At 44.1% G+C, this 16,428-nt stretch overlaps 1 protein-coding gene across 1 annotated transcript in view; it reads left to right on the forward strand.

Annotated features, from left to right (window-relative positions):
- Window positions 1–9,181, forward strand: part of LOC125047978 (malate dehydrogenase, cytoplasmic-like) — an 11,290-nt gene extending 2,109 nt beyond the window's left edge. Inside the window, exons 2-7 of the mRNA XM_047646534.1 lie at window positions 4,204–4,399; window positions 5,161–5,297; window positions 6,134–6,289; window positions 7,480–7,662; window positions 7,789–8,013; window positions 8,335–9,181. Coding sequence (XP_047502490.1) covers window positions 4,204–4,399; window positions 5,161–5,297; window positions 6,134–6,289; window positions 7,480–7,662; window positions 7,789–8,013; window positions 8,335–8,433 — 996 coding nt within the window. The 3' untranslated portion in view covers window positions 8,434–9,181. The remainder of the gene's footprint in view (window positions 1–4,203; window positions 4,400–5,160; window positions 5,298–6,133; window positions 6,290–7,479; window positions 7,663–7,788; window positions 8,014–8,334) is intronic.
- The last annotated feature ends 7,247 nt before the right edge of the window (window positions 9,182–16,428 follow it).

Consider the following 16,428-nt stretch of genomic DNA (forward strand, 5'->3'; position numbering starts at 1 on the left):
TATTTTTTATACCAATGACCACCTTATACTCCGTGTGACATTTTCGTGACCTTTTTCAATAGCTATTTTCTTGATGTTTTTTCCGAGTATAATGCCATGGTGAAGCTGGGCTCAATCCACAGGTGGCACCATATATTGGCAAACCCCATGTCATCAGCTCATTTTGTGGAGTTCGTCTTTCAGTGATTGTAGCTACATCATTCGTTTGCCGTCTTACATATAAAGGAAGGGAAAATGTATAAAATGGAGCTATGGAAAAAAGCGATCTTAAGAACTCTGCCTGTGTGAGGGTATTGGTTATTTCCTTGTAAACATAAGGCTGCTGCAGAGGTACCCATATTGCTTCTTACTCTACTTTTTATGCTTTATACGATGGCAGTGTCCATTTTCCTCTATTTCTGTGCATTGCTTTCGGTAATATTAACTTGGGTTAATTTTTTTTTACAGTGACAGTCGGGCCTTCCCTGCCAATACTTATGTCAGATTTATCCTCGTGTCATGCTTATTTCAATTGCATCCACTCGCTGACAAACTTGTTGTAATAAGTCCTACTATCAGGGGAGGGCATGAAGTATATCTAAGAAATTATGGGGTAAACAGCCTGAAATAACAATAGAAAACCAAAATGTATAAAACCAGCACAAAAAGTGCTTGATATTGGCTAATGAAACTCTACAGACAGCCTTGCCATCTTCGAAAGTCGACGGACTAATGCACCAAAATTTGAAAAACACTACCGGAATGAAATCCATTGTTCAGTAAAATCTATGGGATTTCACATATTACAAATCCCTGTGGTAATTGTACAATACATCCTAACCAATAAACCAACCTAAACTTAACCCAGTGGGATTTATACACTGCAAACTATATATATTCCTTGCCAGGGTCTCAGTGCAATAAAAAAAATATATATACCCCCCCCCCCCCCCAAATGGCCACTGGGATATGTACCATTCATGTAGTCTTATGTGAATTTTTTTGCACATAGATGGCCCCACAAGTGCTCAGCCACCAAGGAGTTGATTAGTAGGCCATGGTGACCGCTCCAGATTTCCCCATTCCTTGAATTTGCCTGATTTCATCATCTTTCCCTCTTAATATTGTTAGAATTGGTATTGACATTTTTATAAAGTTATTGAAATACTAATAACAATTAGAATAGTAGAATGATATAGAAGAATTTTTCTGGTAATCAAGGATAAGTTAAACATAGTGAGAAACATAGGATTTGATAACCCGTGGTGACGAGGCACTGGTGCGGCCATCTCTGTTTTAAACTCAAATAAGCTAGAATTATAGTAGACCTATGCAATCATTCCATCTGCAGCCAGTGGGTTAATACATGACTCATAGCATACCAAGAAATACAAGGCTATTAAGAAATTACTAAGTGTGTGTGTGTGTGTGTGTGTGTGTGTGTGCATGGTTCATTAGTTCTTAATGTTATTGCCATTAAAGAACACCACATCTGGCAAAGCCCCAAAAGTTGGTAATAGAACGATGAGTGAGAATGTACATGTGACCCAGTTCTTTTATTAGGCACAGATGTCTGAGGGTAATTCAAGTGTTCATTATTTTATTATGTACTTTGATATACACAGAATGTAACTGTTTTCAGCCAGACAGCTTCTTTTCTCTATTTCACACGAGGATTTGTTTTGAAAATTGTAGCATGGTGTAAAGCTATGTGGAAATAAAGAGATTAAAAAAAATGCAAGTAAGGATGAAGCAGGCTTAAATATGTAAATAGAAAAATGGAAATCCCCTAATCATTAACCATACAAGAATACAGCTGAAATTCAGCAACAGTTATTTACACAGATTTGCAATTCTAGCAGACAGCACTTAGTCTCGAGTTGCTTGATGTAGAAGTTGATTTGGTAATTATTAACAACAAAGCTACACTAAGTGATGCCATGTTGTCTGTTCTAGTTCAAGGCTAACAACCTCTGCTTCGATTTTCTGGCAGCATAGAGCTTGAATCGACTCCTCATTTGATGGTAATATGCTGGGGATGCATATGAGCTTTCTCGTGGCATTCTATAGGTAGTTTTTTTTTTTTTTTTTTTTTTTTTTTTTTATAGCATTACCAAGGTGGAGATTGGTTTGAAGGCTACATGATGGTTACTCGTAGAATGTAGATCTGTAGACGGTAAAGGGTCGGTGAGAGGTTTATCTCTTATTTCGTTCTAGTTATTTTTATACCGGTTGGTATTGGTTTAAATGTTTATGAAGTTCAATAGTTGATGTATTTTTTCAGTTTGCACTCTCACCATGAATAAATTTCTTTCATAGCTGCACTGAAACCTTTGGTGGTATAATTCTCAATTTTTTCAGTGCGCCTCTTTATATGGCTTATCAAAATAATAATAATAATAATAATAACAATGTTTGCAAAATAAAGTAATTTACATTTGTAGCTTATACACAACTACATGTTAGAATTAGTGATTTGCCTAATACTGGAAATGGAGAAGAGTTGTTGCTCAGACCAGAACATTGAAATATTATGTAAACTTTGCATACCTGGACTAAAAGAATGTTAAGAAATCTCAAACCAAGCAGTTGGTTAGAAATGCCTGTGTGTGAAAGTCAAAGTATAACATAACTAAATGCAGATTACTGCTTTGAGAGCTAGATTTTGGTTTTATTGGTTTTTTTTTTCCCCGTCTCCATTTGTATGCATTAATCTAAGGTTAATTCTAGGTGGCAAAAAAGGGATTTCTAAAATGATTATTACTTGTTAGGGAGGTTGCCCAAGGTGTCATTCAAAAAAAAAATTAGAAATAGCATAAAGGTATTTATCAAAAGATCATACAATGTAATCTTTAAGAAGATTTATGAATAGGTCTAAGTTTAAGTATAAACCCTAAAGACCTTTTGTTGCAGGGATGCTCGATGGGTGCTCCCCTTGTCCTCCAAAATGTTAACCTGGTATTACCCTCCTCCATCGACGGCATCTTTCGTTGGACACGTAGCAGGCCTCACTCCACTTGCCACGAGAGTAGCTATTGTTGACAGACTGCTGACAGGTTCACGCAACACATTTCCTTTGCATCGGGAACGGTCTCCTTTTTTTTCGTTTTCTCTCTCGTGTACACACACAACACAGGAGTTTTAAAAGCATGGGAGACTGAGAATGCTGTGACGAACACACAGTGGTCGAGTTTAAGCGATACTGAGGAAATCTTGCTTCAAGTGTTTTTATACTTACTTTTGTCTTTGTCTTCTAGGCACTTTATTAATTTTATTTCTATATGTATCTTTCATATTTATTGTTGGGACTATTGCCAAAAATGTACCAAAGGAGAATAGATAAATCTTGGCATAAAATGACCGTCCCATAACAAAACCATACTCAGTCCTACAAAGAAATACTTGAGTGAATTCACCAAGGAATAGGTTTACATGGCATCTTCTCTCATATGTGCCATGCTGATGTATCAATAAAGCAAAAACAATGCATTGAAGTAACGATCACCAGACTGTCCTTTGGACTCCATCTGAGAGGGCTTTCCCTTCTTGGCAAAGATAAAAACTTGGCTGTTTAGTGCATACTGTACCCTCTTCCAGCACTGACTATGCACTGATTCATGTGATAGCTGTATGTGACAGTTCTGCATGTGCATCATTTGTGATGAACTCAAAAGCACAATCAAGTCTGCAAACCTGTTTTTCATACAGATGTACTTACAGGTTGGGAGAATACACCCTTTTGGAATTTATTATTTTACTTTATAAATGATTGTTCCTGTTCTCTCTTGTTTTGTGTGCTTTATAGTGTTTAGGAAGAATATGTAGACGTGTAGCAAGGAGACAGTCTTGGTACGGGGGTATCCATACACTCGTACTCGGGCCTTATGCTCAAAAATGTCTCTGATATTATTGTTTGTTTGTGGACATCATATCTGATTGTTACTTGATATCTGAGACCCAGAAGACTTATTTTGTGATTTTTATCTTGGGGTCATATTCAGGTTGAATCATTTATCTATAACAAAGTGCAGAACTTGGGGGATGTATGTTTATAACTTAGGACCTTCTACTTTGAAGCAAAAGCAACCTTTTTGGGAGGTTTTCATATACAGATGAAAAAGGAAATGATGCTGTAAAAGGCAGAACAACAATACAAATATTGATAATGGTATTTGCACTAAGAAACAAAGAGGTCCCTTTTTAATGCAGTGCCCCTTTACCCAGGCTGAACCCGTACGTGTGTGTGTGACTGGCGCCGCCGGCCAGATCGGCTACTCGCTGGTCTACATGGTGGGCTCAGGCGCTGTCTTCGGCCCCGATACCCCAGTCATCCTGCACCTCCTGGACATCACCCCCATGATGAATGTCCTGAACGGAGTGTGCATGGAAATCAGCGACTGTGCCTTGCCCTGTGTCAGAGGTAAGTTTCTTTGATCTCTTCATATTGCTCTGCCTTATCTCTTTTTCCCCTCATTCCTTCATTTCTCTCTCCCTCTCTCTGCCTCCCTGCCTCCCTGCCTCCCTCTCCCTGCCTCCCTCTCCCTGCCTCCCTCTCCCTGCCTCCCTGCCTCCCTGCCTCCCTCTCCCTGCCTCCCTGCCTCCCTCTCCCTGCCTCCCTGCCTCCCTCTCCCCCTCTCCCTGCCTCCCTGCCTCCCTCTCCCTGCCTCCCTGCCTCCCTCTCCCTGCCTCCCTCTCCCCCTCTCCCTGCCTCCCTCTCCCCCTCTCCCCCTCTCCCTGCCTCCCTGCCTCCCTCTCCCCCTCTCCCTGCCTCCCTCTCCCCGCCTCCCTGCCTCCCTCTCCCCCTCTCCCTGCCTCCCTGCCTCCCTCTCCCCCTCTCCCTGCCTCCCTCTCCCCGCCTCCCTGCCTCCCTCTCCCCCTCTCCCTGCCTCCCTCTCCCCGCCTCCCTGCCTCCCTCTCCCCGCCTCCCTGCCTCCCTCTCCCCCTCTCCCTGCCTCCCTCTCTCCCTCTCCCTGCCTCCCTCTCTCCCTCTCCCTGCCTCCCTCTATTCCTCTCCCTGCCTCCCTTTCTCCCTCTCCCTGCCTTCCTCTCCCCCCCCCCCCCCCTTTTCTTGAATCATGGTCCCCTTTTGAGTCGAAGGCAGTTTCCTTCCCAGAGCAGAAACCTTTATCTCGATTTTCCCAAGAGCGAGGAAGCTGATGCACATCCCCTTTAAACTTTCAGACGTGATCCCCACCGATGATCCGGCCGTCGCTTTCAAGGACATCGATGCCGCTTTCTTGGTGGGTGCCATGCCGCGCAAGGAGGGCATGGAGCGCAAGGACCTGCTGGCTGCCAACGTAAAGATCTTCAAGACTCAGGTGAGAATGTTTTTTTTTTTTTTAAGCTAGATGGTGGTAACTGATAGATAGTGGGGTAGTAAAGGATTATGTGGATGAATAGATAATGTGTGTTTCATAATTGGTGGTCTTGGTATGTTACTAGATAAGATATTGAAGATTTCGGTAATAGGTATTTTTTTTTCTTAATCTCAATTTCCCGTGTACGTGTAAGATATAGAATGGAATCATTTTTAAATTGATATTATTTTGATGTGGAGTCATGACAGTCAATAGTATTTGAAACCATATAAACTATTATTCATATTCTCATGTTTTTTGTCTTGTTGGATTTAGATTTAGAGTTTAGTTGACATCTCAGATTAGGAAATTGTTAATGTGTATGTTGTTGTTGGCTGTCTTTAATTTTAGTGGCTCCTCCTGCCAACTTGTAAATCTTAAGCCACCAAAGGCCTTTGTCCATGTGCAAGCAAGGTCAGCGGGCACAAGGGCAGGCATAAGTAGAGGTGAAGTCACAGGTAAGCAAGCCCTGTTGTTTGCTTGCCTGCGACTTCACCTTTAAAGATGCTCTCTTACATGGGCAGGATTTTAGTTTCCTGTCTTCAGTAGGGTAGTCAAATTGTTCTCAGCAATAAATATAATTAGAAAACAATAGCTTTTTTATTTACTTTTTATATCCATACGAACACAGTAGCAAGTATTATCCCAAGCCATGTTTACTTCTGCCAAGTTCAGTTTTGTACCATAACCCAAAAACAGATTTAATCACCCAGTCATTTCCAGCTCTCAGGGCCGGTTATTGCATCATAGCTCAAACGAATTTACTCATTCCAAACCCCTCTCTCTCCACCTTCCAGGGCCAAGCTCTCGACCAACATGCCAAAAAGAGCGTGAGGGTGCTCGTCGTGGGCAACCCTGCCAACACCAATGCCCTCATCTGCGCCAAGTACGCTCCCTCTATCCCCAGGGAGAACTTCTCTGCCATGACCCGCCTGGATCAGAACCGAGCTCAGGTGCGTAGAGGAAAATCATGGTTGAGTTTTCTTATCTTTGTCCTTTTTATTGTTGAGTGAGAAGTTGAGGCTTTGCTTTCCTATTATTGATCCAGTGTCATAGAGGAAAGATTGGAACACGGACTGCTATGCTGGGATTAATATTGAGTTTGCCCATGCAAGATGAAAGAAGCACGGTGATGATTCTTTCTCCCTCCCTCCCTCCCTCCCTCCCTCCCTCCCTCCTTCCCTCCCTCCCTCCCTCTCTCCTTCCCTCCCTCCCTCCCTCCCTCTCTCCTTCCCTCCCTCCCTCCCTCCCTCCCTCCCTCCCTCTCTCCTTCCCTCCCTCCCTCCCTCCCTCTCTCCTTCCCTCCCTCCCTCCCTCCCTCTCTCCTTCCCTCCCTCCCTCCCTCCCTCTCTCCTTCCCTCCCTCCCTCCCTCCCTCTCTCCTTCCCTCCCTCCCTCTCTCCTTCCCTCCCTCCCTCTCTCCTTCCCTCCCTCCCTCTCTCCTTCCCTCCCTCCCTCTCTCCTTCCCTCCCTCCCTCTCTCCTTCCCTCCCTCCCTCTCTCCTTCCCTCCCTCGCTCCCTCTCCTTCTCCGAGATCTTATTTTTACAATAAGCTTATCAGAACAGGAAATATGTATTCTGATTCTCTAAATGAATAAAACATAGGAATGACTAAACAGAATGAAGAAAGGATGAGAAAAATATAGTGGATGTACAAAAGGTAATAAATACTGAAGATAAAGGTCCATGTGTTTTCTTTGAACTGATAACTAAAGCATACTTCAATTGCACAGTTAGTGAGCTAAACTTGGAGAATTTTTTTCTTGAGAAATTGAAAAGAAAAAGATAACACAGTATGAGCCTGAATCTTTTATTAGTTTTTTTTTTTTGTTTTTGTTTTTTCTTTTATAATACTTACTATGAAGAGTTTACACTTCCAACTATTGTTTCCTGTGAGTGTGTAAAATGTGCTTGGAGAGAAATGTGGTTGTATGTAAAGTAAAGTAAAGTGGAGCATAGATAATAGCAGTGGTGTAAACAATGAAAGTGTTACCCTGTCAGTTCTTTTTTATTATGGGTAACCTTTGTCTATCTTCCTGACCAGTGATGATGGTACCCCTTCCACCAGTAATAATGATATCAGATCTTTCACTATTGTCATAATAAACCTGTAAAATGTAACCAAACCTATTGCCTCTCCCCAGGCCCAGATTGCCAGCCGTCTTGGGGTCCCGGTGCATGATGTCAAGAACGTGATCATCTGGGGCAACCACTCCTCCACCCAGTTCCCAGACGTTCGCCACGCCGTCGCCAACGTCAATGGGCAGGAAGTCCCTGTCTACGATGCCATTAAGGATGACGCCTTCTTGAAGGGAGAGTTCATTACAGTAAGGTCGCTCTTCTTTAGCGTGGGTTGAAATTGCCGTTAGGTTAACCGGTGGTAATAAACATGTACCTTGAATTGGCTTCCTGATGGGTGTACCTCATTAAAACACTGTCTTTAATTGCTCCAGACTGTCCAGAAACGTGGTGGTGCTGTCATCGCTGCTCGTAAGCTGTCTTCCGCCATGTCTGCTGCCAAGGCTGCTTGCGACCACATGAAGAGCATCTGGCAGGGCACCGCTGATGGCCACTTCGTCTCCATGGGAGTCTTCTCTGACGGCTCCTACAACACCCCTGAAGGCGTCATGTACTCCTTCCCCATCACCATCAAGGACAAGGCCTGGACTATCGTGAAGGTGAGTGGTGCCATGTGTGTAAGAATAGCAGTAGTAGTAGTGTAGATATATATATATATATATATATATATATATATATATATATATATATATATATATATATATATATATATATATATATAAAATATTATTTTTTTTTTTTTTTTTTTTTTTCAATTGCAAACCACCATATATATACAAAACCATTAAAGTTGAGTTACTCTATTCTTCATAGAATCAGGCAATATATTTATGAATTCTTAAACAAAACACTTGAGTTAAGAGTTGTTCATATTCCTTGTGAATTCTATTTTATTGACACTTGGTTATCCCTGTTTTTAGGATCTTCCCATTGACGACTTTGCACGCGAAAAGATGGATGCCACAGGAAAGGAGCTCTGCGAAGAACGCGATGACGCCCTTGCTGTGTGCCAGGATTAGGAAGTCGCGGCGGCTAAACCCAGGCTCTGAGATAGACCATCTAATTATACACATTGTTTAAGAAGTATATATATATATAAACATATATGAACATGACTTTGCTCAAGAAACAACCACAGTACTAAAATGGGTTTGTGCAAAGAGACCCAACATAAGAAGAATATAGACAGCGAAAGATCATGTGTTTTGAGAAGCGAGAGGAGGGGTAATGTCTAACCATAAATGTTGGCATGCAAGAAGTCTACTTGTGACCCTTCATTGTGGTTTAATTATGTTGGTTTTTTGTTATTTGATTATGTGAAGAAAAAGGAGATTGACTTTCTTCAGTATGTCATGGTAGCCAGTTTATGTAGGTACCTCAGAAGAGCTTGTCCTGCGAACATTTCTTTTAAAGCACAGTTTGTTTTGTGGTTCAGTAGTTTGTATTGTCACTCTTCCTGAATTTTTCATTTAGATCATTATGTACATACACCCTTCAAGAACCTTTTCATTACATAGATGATGTAGTGTGTATATATACTGCTTCCTTAGTAACGTGCCAATATCAAGCATTTGTTACCATGGAAGTGGTATAATCTCATCCTGAGTTTAACTGCCACCTGATGTTAATTTAATTACATTTCAAAATGTATGATTTAAACAACTGGAATGTATATGAAAGTTGTATTTGTGGGATTTTAGCACTGTTATTGTTTTGTTAGGCAAAGCGGAAGTATGAACTTAGAAACATAAAATGATAAAAACTGAAGCTGTAATGTTTTTTTTTCATCTTTACCTAGACCAATGCTGTGAAGTATATGATTGTACAAATCTACCTAAATCGGTTACAAATTTGTATAGAGCACTTAACCCATGTAATAATTGCTGGAGATGTCACCTGCCTTAGGCCTCAGCCCTCGACTAATTTTACATGTTTTTTCCCCCCTTCTGCTTGTTTGTTTCCGTCCCTTCTCCAAACCCTTCTACTACCCACTTCCTAATGTGTGAGAGCTGTGCTGAAAGGATGAAAGGCTGACTTTGTGCCAGTCCCGAACTGCCTGAGGGAACCATGGGCACGATATTTCTGTCTTAGTTGTCTAGCCCTTACCCCTCAAGGGGACCCTGACGGGTGGACTGTTTCTCTCCCCAACATACTCTAGGCTTACCATGCCCGTTGTTGTGGGGGGGGGCTTAGGAGACGGAGACTGAGACCCAATGATGGGGAACTCCTCAACCTTGGGACTCAGCCATCGACTCAACTAATTTTGCATAGTCTTTTTTCCCACCCATACTTTTCGTTTCAGTTTCTTCACCAATCCCTTCTACTATCCACCTCCTAAGGTGTGAGAGCCGTGCTGAAAGGATGAAAGGCTGACTTTGTCAGTCCTGAACGGCATGAGGGAACCATGGGCACGGTATTCCCCTGCCATACCTGGCCCTTACCCCTCAAGGGGGCCCTGAGGGGTGGACTATTTTTTTCCCCAACATACTCCAGGCTTATCATGGCCAATAATGAAGACATAACCCCAATCTTAGGGGCAATGAGGCTTGCCCCTTTATCAAATAGCCCCAATCCCAGCTCTCCTTTGACCACGGCTCCGAACACTGCAACAACTCCCCCATCATCAATGCATACTAGTACAGTAGCAACCCTAATCAACAACCAACCCCCAGGAGACATTTCTACTCTCCCAACATGCTCAACTTCAACACCTTTACTCCCACAACCTTCATCAACCATCCTATCTCCCCTTATTACTACCTTACAACCTTATTGCCCACCTCCACATAACACTACCCCCCTCAACACTACTCCCTCCTCCACACGTCCCCGCACTTCTACTACCCCCCACCTCTACAAGAATCCTAAATACTCTATTTAGCCCAGCCACATGGGACCGATTTTTCGTGATCCCTCCCACAGCTCCCTACTCTCAAAACACCCTCCTCTTCCAACAATGCCTCCAAAAACAAGTAGGCAAAGTCTCTTTCCGTAGCGGACGCGACCACTCCCGTCTCGTCACAGTAACAACTGAAAACGAAGCTATAGCATTAACAAAACTAACTGATCTATGTGGTAATCCCATCCCTACAGAACCTCATCCAACCCTCAATACTTGCACCGGAACTGTCTCTATCTCATAAACAGATTGCCCAATCCATGACAAAGAATGGTCAGATTGTGGAGAGGACTTACTCGCTTGTCTCACAGACTATGATGCAACATATGTACAATGCTACTCCATTCCTCCCAGAGGAAATCGTAAGAAATCCATCAACATTGCCAAAATTACTTTCCGTAGACATGACCTTCCCTTAAATGTTTACATAGGTGGGGAATCCCTACCTGTCCGACCATACCAACCTCCTCCTCGTCAGTGCCAAAATTGTTGGCATTTAGGACATCCTGCCAAACATTGCCGTTCCACAGCCAGATGCCCGCTATGTGCCCAACCTGGCCATACTCGATCAAATTGCTCTGCACAATCACGCACATGTGCAAACTGTGGCGGCCCCCATAATGTATTTTATAAAGGCTGCCCCACCTACAAATTTGAGTGAGGTAGCAACTCTCAGATTCAGACTTGGATTCACTCTACGTGAAGCCAGACAGGAAGCACGTCGACAAGGCTTTTCTCTTACCCCCTACTCCAGTAATGTCGCTCACTCTGCCAATCCCCCTACCTCCCAAGCTCCTACACCCTCTCCTAAATCCAACCCCCCTCCATCTAACTTCCCCTCTTCTACCTCCTACCTTCCCCAGTCAAATTCTTTTGCCATCCTAAACCCAGACACTCCAAACTCTACCCAATCAAATTCTTTTGCTATCCTAAATCCAGACACCCCAATCTCTACTACAGCCCCAACACCTTCCCCTCTCCCTCCCCGCACTACCCGCAGCAGACAGAATAAACGTTCCACCCCCTCTTCCCCTACCTCACAATCACCTCCACCTTCCTTTGCCCCTATTTTTCAGACACCAGACTTCTCTTTCCCCCCTTACAAGAAAACCTTTATCTCACAAAACTCCCCAACCAACTCCACTACAGAAACTCTTGAAGATATCCAGAACTACATAATCGAGTCCCAAACTAATACTCATCCACCTTCAAATTCTACAACTCCCGCTCCCTCCACACTCAAAGTGACTGCCGATATCCATCCTCCTCCTACTCATATTCTCCCTACACCCAATCCTCCTACCCCATCCCAACAAAACCCATTCCCCCTGACTCCAGCCCCACCTATATTAACCCTCCCACTATCCTCTCTATCCCTTCCACTCCCTCCTGGATACACACGTAAAACCCTCATGTCACAAGTACCCTCTTCCCCAGACCCTCTACCTCCCGACACCCCTCCTGATACAACACCCCCTAACCCCATTCTTTATCCCACCCTCTAGCACCATCCCCTTCAAATTCTCCAACACGCACTGCAATCTTTGCCAGTAAATCAACGAAAGTATAACTAACCTTCATTGGAACATTCGCGGTTTCCGAACGTTTCTCTTTGTCCCACATATTCTATTGTCATGCCCACGTCCTCCCTACATAGACATCCCAACTTGTCAGACATCCTTACAGAATCTCACATTTTCTGCTTTGACAACCTGTTTTCCTTCCTCAAACGCATGTATATCCATCAGTTGATCTAACCCCTTTACATTACTTACGTGACTTTAACCCATTCACTCGTCAATTCCTTTGCCCAGCTTTGGCAACTAATCACTAACTCAACCACCTTTCACTACCATTTACTATAGTGCTACATGACCTTAGATGTCTAGCACATTTATTTTGCTTTTAACCATTAACCATTAACCCATCCTCCTTTATTACTACTTTACAGCCTTACTGTCCACCTCTCCATAATACTACCTCCCTCAGCACTACTCCCTCTTCCACACGCCCCCGTGCTTCTACTACCCCTATCTATACAAAAATCTTAAATACTCTATTTAGCCCATCCAAATGGGACCGATTTTTCGTGATCCCTCCCACAGCTACCTACTCTGGCAAACACTTCTCTTCCAGCAATGTCATCTCGTCTCTTCACAGTTACATCTGAAAACCAAGCTATAACATTATCAACTCTTAACTGAACTCTCTAGTAACCCCATTTCTGCAGAACCTCACCCATCCCTCAATACTTGTACCGAAACTGTCTCTATCTCCCCAGCAATCTGCCCTATTTATAACAAAAATTAGTAAGACTGTGGAGAAGACATACTCGCCTGCCTCACGGACTATGATGCGATATTAGTACAGTGCCGCTCCTTTCCTCCCAGAGGTCATCGTAGGAATCCCACTAACATTGCTAGAATTACTTTCCGTAGGCATGACCTCCCCTTTAATGTCCCCCCCAATCCCTTGCCCGTTGTTGTCGTGGGGGGGGGGGGGGCTTAGGAGGCGGAGACTGGGACCCAATGCTGGGGAACTCCTCAACCTTGGGACTCAGCCCTCGACTCAACACATTTTGCATGGTCTTTTTTTTCCCCTCCTACTTTTTCCTTTCTGTCCCTTCACCAACCCCTTCTACTATCCACTTCCTAAGGTGTAAGAGCCGTGCTGAAAGGATGAAAGGCTGACTTTGTGCCAGTCCTGAACGGCCTGAGGGAGCCATGGGCACGGTATTCCCCTGCTTTTGTCTAGCCCTTACCCCTCAAGCGACCCTGAGGGGTGGACCGTTTCTCTCCCCAACATACTCCAGGCTTATCATGGCCAACAATGAATAACCATTAACCATACCATTATTAGAGGCAATTGCCTCTTCATCACATAGCTCCACAAATTCAAACTCGCCCGATTCCCTGACCCCAGGCTCTCCTTTGACCACGGCTCTGAACACTACAACTAATACCCCCTCCTCAATGCCGACTAGTACAGTATCCACCCTAATCAACACCCCAGGAGACATTTCTACTCCCAACATGCTCAACTTCAACAACTATACCCCCACAACCTTCTTCATCAACTACCCCATCCTCCCTTATACTACCTCACAACCTTATTGTCCACCTCCCCATAACACTACTTCCCTCAACACTACTCCCTCTTCCACATGCCCCCGTCCTTCTACTACCCCCATCTCTACAAAATTCTTAAATAATCTATTTAGCCCAGCCAAATGGGACCGATTTTCGTGATCCCTCCCACAACTTCTCACACTTTCTGCTTTGACAACCTGTTTTCATTCCTCAAATGCATATACATCCTTCACTTGATCTAACCCCTATACATTACCTTACCCAACCTTAACCCATTGCCCAACTTTGACAACTAATCACTAACTCAACCACCCTTCGCTACCATTTACTACAGTGCTACATGACCTTAGATGTCTAGCACATTTATTTTTCTTTTAACCATTAACCATTAACCATTCCCTTTAATGTTTACATTGGTGGAGAATCCCTCCCTGTCCGACCATATCAACCTCCTTGTCAGTGCAAGGACATCCTGCCAAACATTGCCGTTCCACAGCCAGATGCCCTCTATGTGCCCAACCTGGCCATACTTCATCAAAACTGCTATGCACAATCCCACACATGTGCCAACTGTGGCGGCCCCCATAATGTATTATATAGGCTGCCCCACCTACAAATTTGAGTCTGAGGTAGCAACTCTCAGATTCAGACTTGGACTCACTCTACGTGAAGCCAGGCAGGAAGCATGTCGACGAGGTTTTTCTCTTACTCCCTATTCCAGTAATCTTGCTCACTCTGCCACTCCCCCTACCCCCCTAGCTCCTACACCCTCCCCTAAACCTATCCCCCCTCCATCTAACTTCCCCTCTTCTACCTCCTACCTTTCCCAGTCAAATTCTTTTGCCATCCTAAATCCAGACACCCCAATCTCTACTACAGCCCCAACACCTTCCCCTCTCCCTCCCCGCACTACCCGCAGCAGACAGACCAAACGGTCTACCCCCTCTTCCCCTACCACACAATCACCACCACCTTCCTTTGCCCCTACTCTTCAGACACCAGTCTCCTCTTCCCTCCCCTCCGCCCTCACAACAAAACCTTTGTCTCACAAAACTCCCCAACCAACTCCATTACAGAAACTCTTGAAAATATTCAAAACTATCTACTCGAGTCCCAAACTTACACTGAAACACCCCATCCACCTTCAAATTCCACAACTCCCGCTCCCTCCCTCCACACTCAAAGTGACTGCCTATATCCATCCTCCTCCTACTCATACCCCCCACACTCTGTCTTCCTACCCCCTCCCAACACAGCCCAACCCCCTACTCCAGCTCCACCTACATTAACCCTCCCGCCATCCCCTCTATCCCTTCCACTCCCTCATGGATACACACGTGAATCCCTTATATCACAACTATCCCCTTCCCCAGACACCCCACCTCCAAATACCCCTCCTCATACAACACCACCTCCCCCCTCTCATTCCTTATCCCACCCTCTAGCTCCTTCCCTTCAAATTCTCTAACACGTACTGCAACTATTATCATTCATAAATCAACGAAAGTATAACTATCCTTAATTGGAATATTCGCGGTTTCCGTTCTCACAGACCCGACCTTCGTCGTATCCTTTTCTCTTATAACCCATTCATTATCTGCCTTCAAGAGACTTTTCTTACACATCCTCCTATACCAATTCCCAATTACCATTTTGTCTCCTCCCCACACTCCCTTTATGTCTCATCTATGTTTATCAATCGGAAAACAGCTTATGTCATACCTCCCTTTCAAACCACTGTCCCTTGCACAGTTATTCTTTCTTCGCCGCTGGATCACAGTGATTTCAGTCTACTTCTCCCCTTCCCACCCCACTGACTTTGTTGCTTTTGAAAATCTAATTTCACAACACCAACCACCTTTCCTCATAGTTGGTAATTTTAACTGCCACCACACTCTTTTGGGTGATTCTATCACCAATTCCCGTGGCCGATCCCTAGAGCGCTTCCTCTCCACAACTGAGCTTATTATTCTTAATTCAGATCGCTCCACACACTCTGATACACGCACGCAATCTTTCTCATGCCTTGACCTCTCTCTAAGCTCCCCTTCTCTTCATTTAGATTTCCATTGGTCAGTTCTAGACCACTTTCCCTATAGTGACCACTTTCCAGTTCTCCTTTCTCCTACTTCATATGTACCACTTCCTAACTCCCCGCTGGTGCTTTGGTAGAGCCGACTAGCGTGCTTTCACTTCACTCTCTGCTATTCCTAATCCTCCATCCTCCTTCTCGTCCATTTCAGATATGATACAAATTTTCACAAATGCAGTCCTTAGAGCTGCCTATACAGATATTATTTTACCTCCAAATGTGTTCCATGGTGGAATTCCGATTGCACTAAAGCGCTTCGCTTAATACGTGCAGCCTGGAACAGTTACCGCTACAAACGAGGCACCCCTGATCAACTATCAGCCCTTATCCTTTAAAAAAGCATCCGCCTGTCTTCGCCCTACAATCCGGAACAATAAAACAAATAGCTGGCGAAATTACATCTACATCTATCTCAACTGTTTGGTGCCGGATCCATAAACTATCATCCCCCCCCCCCCCCCATGCAGCCCCCGTCCTCCATATTCGAGATACCCTCATCTCTGATCCTCTCCAAGTCGCTAATGAACTAGGTGACTATTTCAGCCAGGTCAGTAGTGGCTCTCACCTTTCTCCACACTTCTCTTCTATTAAAACCATCAGGGAACGAACCCCCATTATCTTCACCCTATCCTCCGCTGAGTTCTATAATACTTCCTTTTCTTCCTCTGAAGTCAGTGCTACCTTACAGTCTTGCCGCAACAGTCATGAAGGCCCTGACGGTATTCACTACCGTATGCTCCGACAACTCCCATCTTCCTCATTCTCCTTCCTATTAACAACTTACAACCACATATGGACATCAGGAAATTTTCCTTCTCATTGGCGAGAAGCTCTTATCCTCCCTTTCCTAAAACCCAATAAATCGGGTACCCTCCCTCAAGACTATCGCCCCATCGCACTAACTAGCTGCTTGTGCAAACTACTAGAGCGAATG

The sequence above is a fragment of the Penaeus chinensis genome, chromosome 42, assembly GCF_019202785.1.
Source record: "Penaeus chinensis breed Huanghai No. 1 chromosome 42, ASM1920278v2, whole genome shotgun sequence".
NCBI classification, from domain to species: Eukaryota; Metazoa; Arthropoda; class Malacostraca; order Decapoda; family Penaeidae; genus Penaeus; species Penaeus chinensis.